The 13601-nt window shown below is 41.0% G+C and overlaps 1 protein-coding gene across 3 annotated transcripts in view; it reads left to right on the top strand.

The window, feature by feature from the left end:
• The window catches only part of NTM (neurotrimin), a 1015613-nt gene that overhangs the window by 875456 nt on the left and 126556 nt on the right, over positions 1–13601 (top strand). For all 3 annotated transcript variants that reach the window (XM_077112407.1, XM_077112409.1, XM_077112408.1), the window contains one exon: positions 3970–4095. In XM_077112407.1, the coding sequence (XP_076968522.1) occupies positions 3970–4095 (126 nt within the window). The remainder of the gene's footprint in view (positions 1–3969; positions 4096–13601) is intronic.

Below are 13601 nucleotides of genomic sequence, written 5' to 3'. Positions count from 1 at the left end.
CTATTCTCCTATTAACAGTTATGGCTGGCCACAAAAATTCTTAACAATAGTGCTTTCCTTATGTTGTCTCCTCTGCCTACTCCTCTTCCCAGACCTGATAAATGTTTACTTATTTCTCTTAACTGAGTTGTCACATTATCCACTCAGCCTTTTGTGACATCCATGCCCAGGCTGGCTTGGTTATCTATCTGCTGCATTGCCATAACACCTGATTATCCCTCTATGTCACATTAAAAGGTTATGCTTCTTTACCTGTTTTTAAATCTCTAGGTCTTGAACTCCTTGAGGACAAGACTGCATCTTATTTAGTTTTATGTTCCTGGTGTTTAGCACAATTCTTGGTCTATAGAAAGTGGTTAATAAATATTGATGAACGAATGAATGAATATGTGAATGAATAAAAACAAATCTTGCATGGCAATAAGAGGTAAGATACATAATGCATCCACAGAAACAGTATAAAAGTATAAGGAGTCGTATCTCATAAGTAACATAAAACTTCCTTGTGAACATGGCTTAGCTAAGACCCAAAGTTTGCCTTTATTGATTCAGTTTAATTCCAAATGCTAATAATGTGCTGGGGGTTGCCACGAAGAATATAGTGCTTCTAGTTCCCTAGCATCATTTGGACGGTGCAAAATTTAGTTCTGATAATCAGGATTGCATCCCTGGTGAAACCATCTCATATATGCCTTGAATGGTCTTCCTTTCAAATTCACCTAGGGGCTTTGTGCTGCCTGTCAGGTGCAATCTTAGGCAAGATTGAACGAATAGCAAGTGATTTCTCTAACTTCTACTTCAAGAGTTGGTTACTTTCCAATTGTTAGCAAGGGGAGGCAATTCTAGATGATTCTTCCAAGCATGAAGTGTGATTTTCTCATTTAATATACTTACTGGGCTGACAGCTCTGGCCCAAACCACCTTCTGTTCTACTTGGGGACTGTCCATTGTTCTCTAGTGTATGATTAGCAGATTAGCGATCATGTAAGAAGCCAGGAAAATGAACTCCCAGTAAGCTCTTCCAAAGCAAGAGTAATTCATTACTCAGCGCAATTTCCACTTAAAATGTACTTTAAGCACACTTCCAACTACAAACCCTAAATCATCCTGTGTTCACAAAGTTCATCATCTTTTATTTTATTGCATGGCGTTGGCGTGACATAATCCCTTGCAGAGCATCTCGGAGTGCTTTACAGATCAATAAATTACTTACCTGCACTGCTGAAGCAATGTCTGCAAGGCCAGCACAGACATTCTGCAGGCAGCTTGTCCTCCAGGAATAAGCGAGTCTTGAGCAGGTGCCAAAAATGAGCAGGAGCAGAGGCCAGGCAAATGGATGTTTGTGGAAGTGATGGCATGAAAACGCAATACCCCAGTTACAACTCTGCAAGCAAAACACATTAAGTGATTTTTTTTCTTTTTGCAAAGGTCCATTTAAATTATTCTACACTTAAAAGAATTTAGATATTTGGACCCTGCAGGCGGTCAGCAAGTCAAGTGCTCAGTCATTAACTCATCCCACACCTTACTGTGCTAGAAGGTCTAACTTACCTTTTACAATGATACAATCATTTCTATGATACATCATAGATATATGTAGATATATTTTTTATGATACATCATAGAAATCCCAAATCCTAGAGTGAACGGCCTCTCCCTACCCTACCACACCCACTTTCTTCTTTTTTGTCCTATTAAACACCTGTGAGAGTGCAGATAAATTTGTGTGGAAGTGAACACACGCATACATATACACACACTGCCTCTCTATTTGAAGCTCTCTGTGAATTTATATATAAAATTATTGATTGTTACCTACCACTTCTGCTATATTGAAAACATTTTCCATATAGCAGAAAATAAAAAGATGAGTTAGGTTCTTGCTTAATATCTTATATTCAGGTAACATAGCATAGAACAAAATATAAGAGAAATGTCACATAAATAATTTCGTTTTAAATACTGTAAAGGAGGGACAACATGTTTGGATACCCATCAAAGAGTGGTCAGGCTCCTTGAGGATCACTTCTAAAGGGTGATAATTCAACCAGGTCTTGAAGAATTCCAACATGAAGATAGGTTGGAGATTAGAGTCTAAACAACCAAACGCAGCAGCAAGGACAGGAGGAGAAGGAGAAAAAAAGTGCAATATGTGCTTATTAACAATGAGTCCTCTTAATTAGCTGGTGTGCAGAAAATCAGTGGAAAATAATATTGGAGAAAGAAGGAATAAAAAAGAGGCTAAGAGAAATATCTGCATGATACCTACCTCCATATACACTGGGAAAAATGAAGAGCAAGTAAACAATGATTCAAGTAGAGTAAAGACCATCACTGAAATTTCCAAGCATCTGATTTCATTCTGCAAGTCACACTCTGGCCTCAGAACAGCGAATAGAGTCCAGGCTTTTCTGGGATCTCCAGTGGTCAAATAATGCTGTGTTATGTGTGGATGGTGCACTATAGTGGCTCTGAGGACCACTTACTCAAAGAAAGAACCTGAAATGCCGTGTAGAGACATGCCAATCCTGGATGGAGGGTCTACTTGATTTGCCAACAGCTAATTGATCAGAACCAGTGTTGGCGAGAGTGAAATAATATGTGTTTTTGATTAAACTGTGAGTCTGTTATGAGCATGGAGCAGGTTGGGAAAGTGGTTCACTTGGACAATGTTACAAGTCAATTGAATAAATATTTGTTGACCTCTTAATATGAATATGAATGTGAATAAGACGTGGCTCAGGCTGGCAAAAGCTTATCGTTGAGTGGGTGTGAACTGCTAGGCAAATATCCTCAACATAGTGGGGTTACTGCCAAGAATTGGAGTTTCGGAGCCCAATAAATGGCACACTTACTTATTCATTTGAATTCTAAACCAATTGGTAGATTAAACAAAAAGTAGTAACATGGAGAATGAAGCATCACATGGACTTGTGAAAAAGTTGATCCTGGAGGATTAGGTTTGGGAGTGCAGCAACAGCAGTGAGCTTCTGATTCTGAGCCCCACTCAGAATCCCATGGGTTGCTGCCCCAGTAAGACCTGCCTGTGTAAGAGCACAATAGAATGTCAGCAAATAGAGGAAAGCCTGGCTCCAAAGCAAAAGACCAGGTGGGTTCCTGCTCCCAAATGCCAAATAGAAAGAACCCCTCCACTTCTTAGGTGGTGTAGTTTAGAGGTCCAAGAGACCATGCATATTGTAACTAACTGGCTGCTTTCCATTCTCCAGCAGGCAATGTCTATTGTGCCCTGGGATCATGGATGAAAAGCATTAGTAAATTTGAGTAGTAAAGGTGGGAAGGAGGAAGAGGGGCTGGAAGCACAGCAACAAAGAAAGGGATAGTTGAGTTGGACCTTAAGGGATGACAGAGTTTTCAGGAAATGCATAGTGAACAATATGGATCTAAATGCATTAGAACTGGAAAAGCCATGCTATGTTAGGAATAACGAGAGTGTGCAGAGGTGGAATTGCTGGGAATGCCGGTGGAAATGTAGGTTGGTGCTTGATTGTGAACAGCCTAGTATGCTAGGATTTGGAGCTTGTATTTTATCCAGTAGTTAAACAGTAGGGGGTGTTTAGGCAGAGAGAAGTGATATGATCAGAAATGCATTTGATAAAATCAGCTCCGAATGCAGCGTAGAGGCTGACATGTGGATGTGCCTCAGGAGCGGGGGTGTTGAGGGTAGAGACAGGGAGAGGGTGGAGACAAGGAGAATAGCTACTGCAATATTGTAGTGGAATTATTCCCATCCAGACTCCCTGACTTTGTGTTTAAGTAAGGGAAATTGAAGATAAATTCAAGGTACGATAGGTCTTTTCTGTTTAAGATAATTTCTCTAACTTTTCATCATTTGCTCCTTTCAGTCATATCTTTCTGTGTCTGGGTTATTCTGCCAACTACCATTTTAAGACAATAAAGATTCTTCACCAGCATTTTAAAATTTTCCTTCTACCTCTTTTGTCTCCACAGTATCTCCCAAAATTGTAGAGATTTCTTCAGATATCTCCATTAATGAAGGGAACAATATCAGCCTTACCTGCATAGCAACGGGCAGACCAGAGCCCACAGTCACCTGGAGGCACATCTCCCCCAAAGGTAAGGAGTGGTTTGCTAAATTGTGTCATGAGATGAATTGAAAGGATTTGGGGGATGGCTAGGAAGTTATGTTGTTGGTGACTGTGTCCAAGCGATCATAAACTTTTAGTAGTCTAAGAATATACTTATGGCTCGGCTGGAAGTGTGGCTGTTCTCTACAAGAGAGGCATATCATTTAGGATTTCAGGAATCATTCTTGAGGATGTCTCAAGTCCCTGATAAATTAATCTCCGTTGTCTATGGATAAAATGGAAGTAAGATATTCCAGGTGTCCTTACATGTCAAGTTTGATGGTGGAACAGGCAGATTTGATGGTGTTGTTCAGCTGGTTGTTTTAAGAGACAGAAAATACTGACATGATCATAGATGAGACTCAAAATAGACATATTCCTAAAAGCCTCTTCAGCCTTGTCAAAACCCGAATGTTTCCATTAGTTGTTTTGTTGGTTTAACAAATATAACAAATTTATCCTAGATAACAAATACAACTTAAATGTGTGAATAGCTTGCAATATTTACTTAAGCTTCATGTTATATAGACAAGGTAAGTGTTGTTTTGTTCTTTCATGGGTTGAGGATAAAACTTTTAGAATTTAAGGCAAGACGATATTGATCATTAGGTTGGCTTTTATTTGGACGTAAAGCACATTGACTTATTTCTTTCATTCTCAAATATTTTTTGAGTATTTACAATAGTCCGGATTGTCTCTTAGGCACTATAGATAAACTCAAACAGACAAGTTCTTGCTCTCCTGAGCTCATGTTCTGTAAGAAAGATGACAAAAAATGAATATATAATATATCAAGTAATGATAAGGATGAGAAAATAGAGCTGTCTACCTGGGCTGAATGCTCAGGGATGGCCTCTAAAATGATGGCATTTGAGCAAAGACATGAATAAAAGTCTTTAATTTCTGATCATCACTGGTTAAGATGAAATGTATGTATGTTGCATGTGTTTGAGCATGGGTGTGCCAATGCATATATGGATGTGTGTATGTATGTGTCTGTGTATGCACACATACCTTCATGGAGCTATATTGCTGAACAGTGAGGGTTTAAAGATACTAAAGGGACCACACTCATGGTTGTTTGCTTGGTGTTACAGGTTGGATTCCCAAGAAGCAGACTCTGAGCAGGTGATTGGTAGGCAAGAAATTTATTAGGGAGGTCTCTTGGTATTGAACTCTCAGAAGGAAAGGGAAAGGAAGAGACAGGGTGAGGAGGGAAGGGGAAGAGAGGAAAGGGGAGGTGAGAGAAGGTAGTAGGATTGGACAATGTAGCTTGCAGTGCAGTTCAGTGAAACATCTCTGTTGACCCCATGGGGATTCTGAAGCTAGGATAACCCCTCAGAAATATCCTCCAATGAGATGAAGGGTCTGGGTCTTTTTACTCACCATAGAAATAAGTCCCTGAGTTTGGGCTGGGCCCAGAAGGGATGTGACTTCATCTTCAGACCAGATAATCCCCTAGGGGGCTGAGAGCTGAGGGCTTCTACCATGCTTATTTGCTTGAAGCTTATATTCTCCACTCATGAGGGCAAGCTGTACCTCTCTCAAACGGTGACCATTGCCTTTATTGAGGTTCCCAGGAAAGGCATGGAATTTTCAACCATTTTTTGGCCTGAATTTCTGGGAGCTGTACTAAGATAGCATTCCTGTGAGAAAAGGGATCAGAGAGAACTACTCAGGTATCCGCCAACCTCTCAATTTGAAAGGACCTTACCTATAGACTTGTCTAAAACCTTGAAGGAAACTTCAGCTGTGCACAAGATAATTAGTGGGTAATTGGTAGGGAATGGCTCAGGGGTACACCCAGAGGAGAGCCATTCAAACACACAGACTTTCTATGTTCATAGTTTATGACACCCACCGCAGCTTACAGCTAAGTCCCGGTACCTTCAGATACCTGGGAACCTGGGAACTTGGAAGGCACAGAGCAGATATCATCATGGTAAACCAACTCTGCCTGCCTCAAGAGGCCATAGTCACCCTCACAGTTGTCCCTTTGTCTTCTGTGTGATATCTTTTTTCATTTCGTCCTCTGGCCAGCTGGCTCTTTGTCCTTTGGTGATTTTTTTCCCTCTTCCACACATCTCCTTTTGTCCTGCCCTTTTATTCTTCCTTTTTGTCTTGTACTTTCCCTTTCTCTCCCTACTTCTTAAATGTCTCTGATTGAATATCTCTTCTTTCCACATTTTCTCCCCTCACCACACACACACACACACACACACACACACACACACACACACACCAAGTTTTCACCTCTCCCCTCTTGCTTTTGATCCATCTTCTGTCTATCTTTCTGGTTTTCATGCTGTTATATCTTTGAGTCCTTTTCCCCTTTCATGGCCTTCGAGTAGATTCATTTCCCCAGGGTACATTTACCTGAACCTGGGCCAGATGTTTCCATTTGACTGAAGTCTTAGCTGCTATGGAAACAGAAAATGTATTAAGGTGAGAGGCATAGACTACTCAGAAACTACCTGTGGATGAGAGTAATTTAGATGATCAGCTTTTTCCTTATCTCTGATCCAGAAGAACTCTCCCAGATTCAAGCTGATGAGATATCCTAAACCACAACTAATCACCTCAGAACTCACCAGCATGTCATTTTCCTGGGGACTGATTATTTGCAGATAAGAGATGTCATTGGGATGTTGCCAGATCTGAACTGAAACTGGAGAGACCCTTAGCAGTCATAGCTTCATCTTTTCCCACTAAATATTTCCAAAAGTTGCTTATGTTAAATAAGTTGTAACAGGCTTGGGTTCCCTGGAGGAAAAGATACCCTACATCGTGGCGTAGGCTTTGAAGGCAGAAGGCTGTTGTCATCTTTCGTCCCATTATATGCCAGTAGGTGAGTATGATATCTTATGTTTCCGTCCAGATAATTCTTATGCACAGCTCAATCAAATTCTTAAATAAATAGCTGGTCCCTGAGCCTCATCCCTTTCAGCAGCCCTCATCACTTTATTGCATTCTGTCTTTCCAGACTGCTCTGTTTGTACTGTACATTTCTGAAAAATCCTGGTTTCCATGATCATAACTTATATGAGGCAATTTGCAAAGAACTGATATGATCTTTGCATTATTTAGGGGAAAAGAGTACAGAAATGTTAACCACTAATTTAGGAGGGGGGCTGTATTTATATATAAAAGAAGCTTAGGAGTAGCAATCTGGTAGGCAAGGAGGCTGACGGGGGCTTCCCCAGATGATGGTCTGCCCAACACTTTAGATAATATGCAGAAAATATTGGCCGACTGTTTTAAACTTGGAGAGGGAGATAAGGCCTGCTAAACTATCTCTTCAAACTGCCATGGATTGTAAGAAGTAGTTTTCTATGCATTCTTGCTGGTGTCCTTTGTAGTCCACTAATGAATTTATCCCTTCAGTGTTCAAAGAAAAAGTGTACCAACTTTGGTAAGGAAATTGTCCTCATTCTACCAGTGTCCTCATGCTACTCGTGTCCTTGCTCTTTACAGGTGGCAGAACCCCATCCATCTCACTTTATGTTTTCACACAGATTGGCCATCTCTATCTGCATCATTATTGACCCCAAGTCAAATGCTGCACAAATGTCCGAGCTAAATGCTGCGTAAATGTTAGTGTACTTATCCAGGTGCTGATGTCTCATCGGGGCCTTTCAGCATCCTTCAGGTGCATTTCCCATCGTGACTCTATGCCTTGTCTCTTGTTGAGGTGAGCAAGAATTTATTTTAGCACAGCCCTTAAGCTCTGTACTTCTATCTCCAAAAGAATACTTTCAATGCTATCTTCTTCTTTAAAGTATTCTGCAAGTAAAAAGAAATAAGATCTCTTTCAATGCATCCTAAAAGATGTTGCTTGGGACATCATTCTCCACAGAAAAATATTCTCAAAACCCATTTTTTATGCCTTCCATTTCTGTTGGATTTTTGGCACTTTAAATCATGAGCTGAAATTTCTGTATAACCAATTTCAGAACCCAATCTGAAATTCAGCTGATGAAATGAGTCGAGTCACTGATCTCTGTGTTTCCCTATATATTTGGAATCAAGGATCACTGAGTGTCCCAATGCGACTCCCTCCTTGGGCTCATATATGCCACCTTTCTCCCATCAAACACCTGGGGAGAAGAGAAACTTACCAACATTAATTAGACAAAGAACATTTGGTGCCCAGGTATTGGTAGGAACTTCAGTAAGATCCAGTGAGCTGTTCAGAGATATGCCTTGATGTCAGATTCCTTTGCATCATCCTTATTCCAAAGGCTTTTTAAGATCAGCACCTGTGTCTCACATGTCTTTGATTCTCCAACTTCTGGAACAATGCCTGGCACCTAGAAAACATTCAATAAATATTTGTTGACTCAATAAATAAGCAGTTATATTTGCCAGTGTCCCAAGGCACATAATAAACCCAGTTCAAATACTTTACCTTGAACCTTAAGGAAATCCTCTCTACTTTCATATTCACAATCAAGACTTGCATGTTTCCTGTTGAAACTCTCTGCTGGCATGCCTCTATCACTTATCTCTCATCTTCACAGAATGTTCAAACCTTTCCTGAACATCCCCTGGTAGAAAACCTGCTACGAAAGGGCTGAACATCTCTTTGGAGATAAGACTCCTTTTCAAGTTCTCTTTTGCAAAAGCAGAGAAGATTCACAGTGACTTTGAGGTGCATCTTCTGTGACCTCCCTCTGCTCTCATTGCCCACTCTCTCCTGACAGGCTTTTAATGTGGTCCTTCTGGGGTCCACATCTGTTGGTGCCTTTCTGTTCCTTTTCTCAACTGGGCCGAAACCTTCAGTGGCCCCAACCACAACTTTCTAAAACGACCCTGGATACTGTCATTGTGGGTTAGTTCAACCACATATGGACATTTGCAGCTCCTCATGGTTTAAAAATAAGAAGGGAAGAGAAAAATAAGTTGGAAAAATGCGGATTTTTTTAAGTTCATGCATTTTCTCTGTTTCTCTCTAATATCATCTCTTTCTCTCTGTGTCTTTCTGTTTCTTTATTTCCTTGTATGTGAATCCATACGGGCCAGAGGTTTAAAGATTTTTGTCTGGGACCATGAAAATTCCTGGGGGGCAGAATTAGAAGAACTATCTGTTCTTTGGGTTCCAAACTCAGCCCTTCTATGGAAGCCTATCCTTAGGCGGAGTGGAGTAGGTTCTCCTGCAGGTCCTCTGCATCCAAACCTGCAGGAATGAGCTACATTTTTTTCAGTTGCCAACCCCCTCTCTCCAACCCCAGCTCTCCTGCTGCATGTAAAAATACCCAGTGAATTTTGGGTCACCCTGTGCCTTGTTTTTCACCACGTTGATGAGGACAAATCGACCCCTTGGATATACTCTTCTGCCAGTGCCCTGAGCCTGGCCTGCCTTCTTGCTGCTGTCCCCTTTTCCACATATCCATTCATTCCCCATTTGTCAGCACTGACAGGACTTCGTCCCCAGTTAAGCAGGACACCGAAGCACTAATTGCCACTGGAAGTATCACAGCTTGAGTTCAACCAGAGCTGGCAGGCACCATGATGCTGGTGACAGCCCTGTGAAAGAGTGTCAGGCATGGCACTCTGGCATGCCATCAGCTGAGTGCAGCATCCTGGCACTAATGAGCAGCCTGTCAGTGCCAGCATTAGGGGTCCTGGATGGCACAGGGATCATTAGGATGGCAGCAAGAATAACTTCCCCAGCAAAGAACAGTTGGGGTAGGAGGAGAAGAGGACAAAATGAAACTAAAGACATCACCTTTACCACAAATGACATCTACCCACCAGTAGGGGACAAAAATAAAAAAAAAAAGTATTTATAAAAATATCTCTATCTACTACTGCCAACTCTGGACAACTCTTGGATTGCCCTTGTAATTAATCGATAGATTCTATATCTTTTCTGCAATAAGATGGGAGGAGACACAATGACTAAATTATCTCTCCAGTGATGGCCAAACTAGGAATAGAAACAGCCTCAGTCTCTGGTACTTGAAGGAGAAGGGAAGACCTGAAATTTGCATCTAGTTGCTGCTTATCTGGTAGACTCCTTGTCCAAGGGCTCTGTTGTCCTGCTGCTGCCTATCTTCCACTGGAGCATTAGAAACAGGGGAGGCAATTCAGAGAAGGGGCCATCTCTTCTGTTCCTTCATCCCAAAAGAGGGCTTGTGAATTGGCCAGTAGGTATATTCTCTTCAGCTGCTTCCTAAGGGCAAGTGTGAATTATTCACCCTTTAATTCTTCTATTATACACAGAAGACTGTGGATTTTGGAGCTTTAGGGAATTTCAGAGTGAGGTCTTAATCTGGCCTTCTTGGAGGCTTTGGCCACCAGCGGTGACTCCATTTCCATGGACTTGCTTCCTATGGGGTTATCTGATAGAAGAAGGCAATCTGCTTGAAGAAGGTTGTCTTGGGAGTCAGGCCTGCCTGTAACTTAGTCCCTTCTATGTCTCACTGGCATACGAAATTGGGTTAGTGGTCAACATCTCTGAAGACTGGTTTCCTTATTGAAAGTTGTTTTTTTTTTTTGCTTCTTTGTCTGTTACATCAAATTTTCATGCCTTGTTTGCAGCACACACTGCATCACACCAACCACTTTGCATTCCCTACATCATTAGGGTTCTCTTTTGCACAGGCTATCTATTCTCCCTAGATCACCCTCTTGAACCTTAGCAGAGTTAGGTTCTTGTGTTAAAGACTAAACTCAAGTGCTGCCCATTCAAAAGCCACCAAGGACTTTCCTCAGGCAGAGCATGACACCCCATTGCTTAGAACACACAGCACCTTGTACGCCCTTCTCATTGTGATAGTTCTTACAGTTGCCTGGAGCTCCTGAGGCTCCCCCTCCTTCTAAAGCGTCTCGATGGCATAGCTCTTAATCTGTTTTGCTTTATTGCTAATGCCTAGTGCAGACCCAATAATTTCCAGGCCTTGAAAGTCATTGTTGAACGAGAAAGTGTCTTAGTTGGTGTCAATAGAGTGTTTTCATTCTACTGTTTCTGGAATCATGTCTTTCTGGTGCATAAGAGGAAACAAAGTCAGTTTTAGTGAGTAAAGGGTAAGATGCATGTGCTGTAGCTCATCTTGTCAATCTCAACTCTTGATTGTCTCATGTTTCCCAAACCAACCAAAGGAAAGTGCAAGAAAAGGCCCTCCCCGCTGGCAATAACTTCCTAGTTTGAACTCAAGATTGAGCCTTATATGCTGTACCTGCAAAATGAAGAAAATAACACCTTTCTAACATAGCTCTGGTGAGGACTGTGTTGCCCAGCAGCAAGCATCTGAACTGCACCACCACACAGTAGATAACAGTCATGCTAGCACCTGTGCCTCAGTCAGCCTCTTCCTTTCCACCCCCACCCATAACACAAGAACAAAAGCAAGGAATCGAAAATTACTTTTTCTTAAAAATAGTTGAATCTTTGCAAAGTATCAGGCTTAGTTAGTTGCCAGAATGTATATATAATCATGGATGCTTAATCAGCACTTTTTGTCTCCGTACAATTTCTAATTAACATAGGTGCTTGATTAAAATTCCCAGAGTATCCCAAGAAGCTATCCAAGAAGGGACAAATAGTTGCTATTGCAAAAGATATTATAGTGGCCATCAGTGGTGGGAGAAATCAATAATGGCATCATAATGGAAATGCATCAATAGGACCTGTCCATACTGGCCATGGAACATATGTTGTTAGACCCAACTTATACTGATAAAGTGGTCTATTCTAATAAAGACAAACTTGTAGTACAAGCTCTAGTAGTACAAGTTTAACTATGATGAAAAATGATCCAGAAGTTCATTAAACAAATGGTTTAAGCATGTTCCAAAGTGGGAAAGAAGAAAGCTAGGGAAGTTATTTATAGATTGTTCTTTAAACCCATAATTCTCTTTAACTGTAAAATTACAGCTAGGTAGATAGAGTTAGGGTAGAATTTGCCAGTGTCAATAAGTGATTTTGTAAGTTTAATATTTATGATCTGGTTTAAAGCGCTATTATAGCTGTACAACTTCCTACTTCAAAGAAAGGGGAAAAAATCATAAAAAAGACTAGTGGGGAAATTAATGAGTTCAATGTGCCTGAATTGAGAACATATGAAATAAAGCCTCATTCTTGAAGCCAAGGGCAGGAGTGCATACCACAGACGCTGTTTGTGGTTTTATCCAATTATTTAAAAACCCTTGAAAAATGTAAAATCAGATGTCTGCTGAATTCAGACTTTGCTAACAGCATCTTCTTGCACATTCCCCTGAGTCTTGGGCTATTTATGCTGACACTTGGTGGCTGTTACCATGCAGAAATATTTTGATGGAGCTAAAAAGGAAACATAAAAGCAAGGAAATTGTGTCTTCTTTTCCACAGATGGTAACCAGGGCATGGCTCATTAAGATGCAAAATCACATTAAAATGGCAGCCCCTATAGGGCAGGAGAACCCATATCTGAACAAACACTGAGCACAGGGGCAGCTTCTTGGGGTCAAACAAGAGCCTCAGGGAAGTTCCAGTAGATGACTCTACCCACACCCAGCCTCTCACCACCCTTCTTAATCAGATGCCATCACACTGCTGCTGGAGATCAGTTGAAGACTTTGGCCAAGCAAGGAAGATTATTCTGGTTCAGAAATTCCTTGTCACTGAGGCTCAAAATCTGTGGCTATTATTTCCTATCTACTTTCGGATCCTGATTCTGGTCTTGACCTATGATGACAGCATTTGCCCTAGAGTCTAAATAAACAACAAGAAATGTTATTATCCAATCATAATGATAGTAAACAGCTTTGGATGCTTGAAAATGTTCCAGGTACACTTCTGAGTACTCTACACATCTATTCTTCACAATAGTCTGAGACAGGTTATAGCATTAACCCACTTAATCAATGAGGACATTGAGGCTTAGAGAAAGCAAGTGCAGGCCAATTCAAACCTGGGCATACTGTTCTGAGCCAGCATATGTTTAATGCATGCTGTGCAAAAGCTAAGTGTGTGCATGTGGTTCTCAGGTAGCTTGCTTAAGTTCTCAAAGTGTTGCTCTTTCCCCATATGCAGCAGGCACTTGTTAGAAGTGCAAATTCTTGTTTCATACCTCCAGACTCACTGAATCTGAACTCTAAAAGCAGGACCCAGAAATTTGTGCTTGCACAAATCCTCCAGGTGATTTAAATGCGTATTAAAGTTCAAAAATCACAGTAGTCCCTATGCTAGGCACTGTGGTCTGCAAGAGTAACATCACTTAATTCTCACAGTTGTCCCATCAAATAGACATTGTTTTCATTGTAGAGATAAAGAAATGGAAATTCGTGGGGATTTGACCACAAATATCAAAAGTGAACTTCAAACTCAAATCTTGACTCCTACATCCATATTCTTAATGTGTTTTGACCTCCTGCTGTATGTCTAACCATTGCTTTTCTAGATCTATGGACATTCTATTCTCTTTTTTCAGAATTTCTGTAAGCCTGAGTCATCCAGTCTTTGGATGGTGCAGATTTTTGCGGCATTTTGCAAATTCACCCACACTTTGGGGC

This window comes from Tamandua tetradactyla, chromosome 8, assembly GCF_023851605.1.
Source record: "Tamandua tetradactyla isolate mTamTet1 chromosome 8, mTamTet1.pri, whole genome shotgun sequence".
Lineage (NCBI taxonomy): Eukaryota > Metazoa > Chordata > Mammalia > Pilosa > Myrmecophagidae > Tamandua > Tamandua tetradactyla.
The sequence above is the reverse complement of the archived record's forward strand: the minus strand, read 5'-3'. Positions and strand labels throughout refer to the sequence as shown.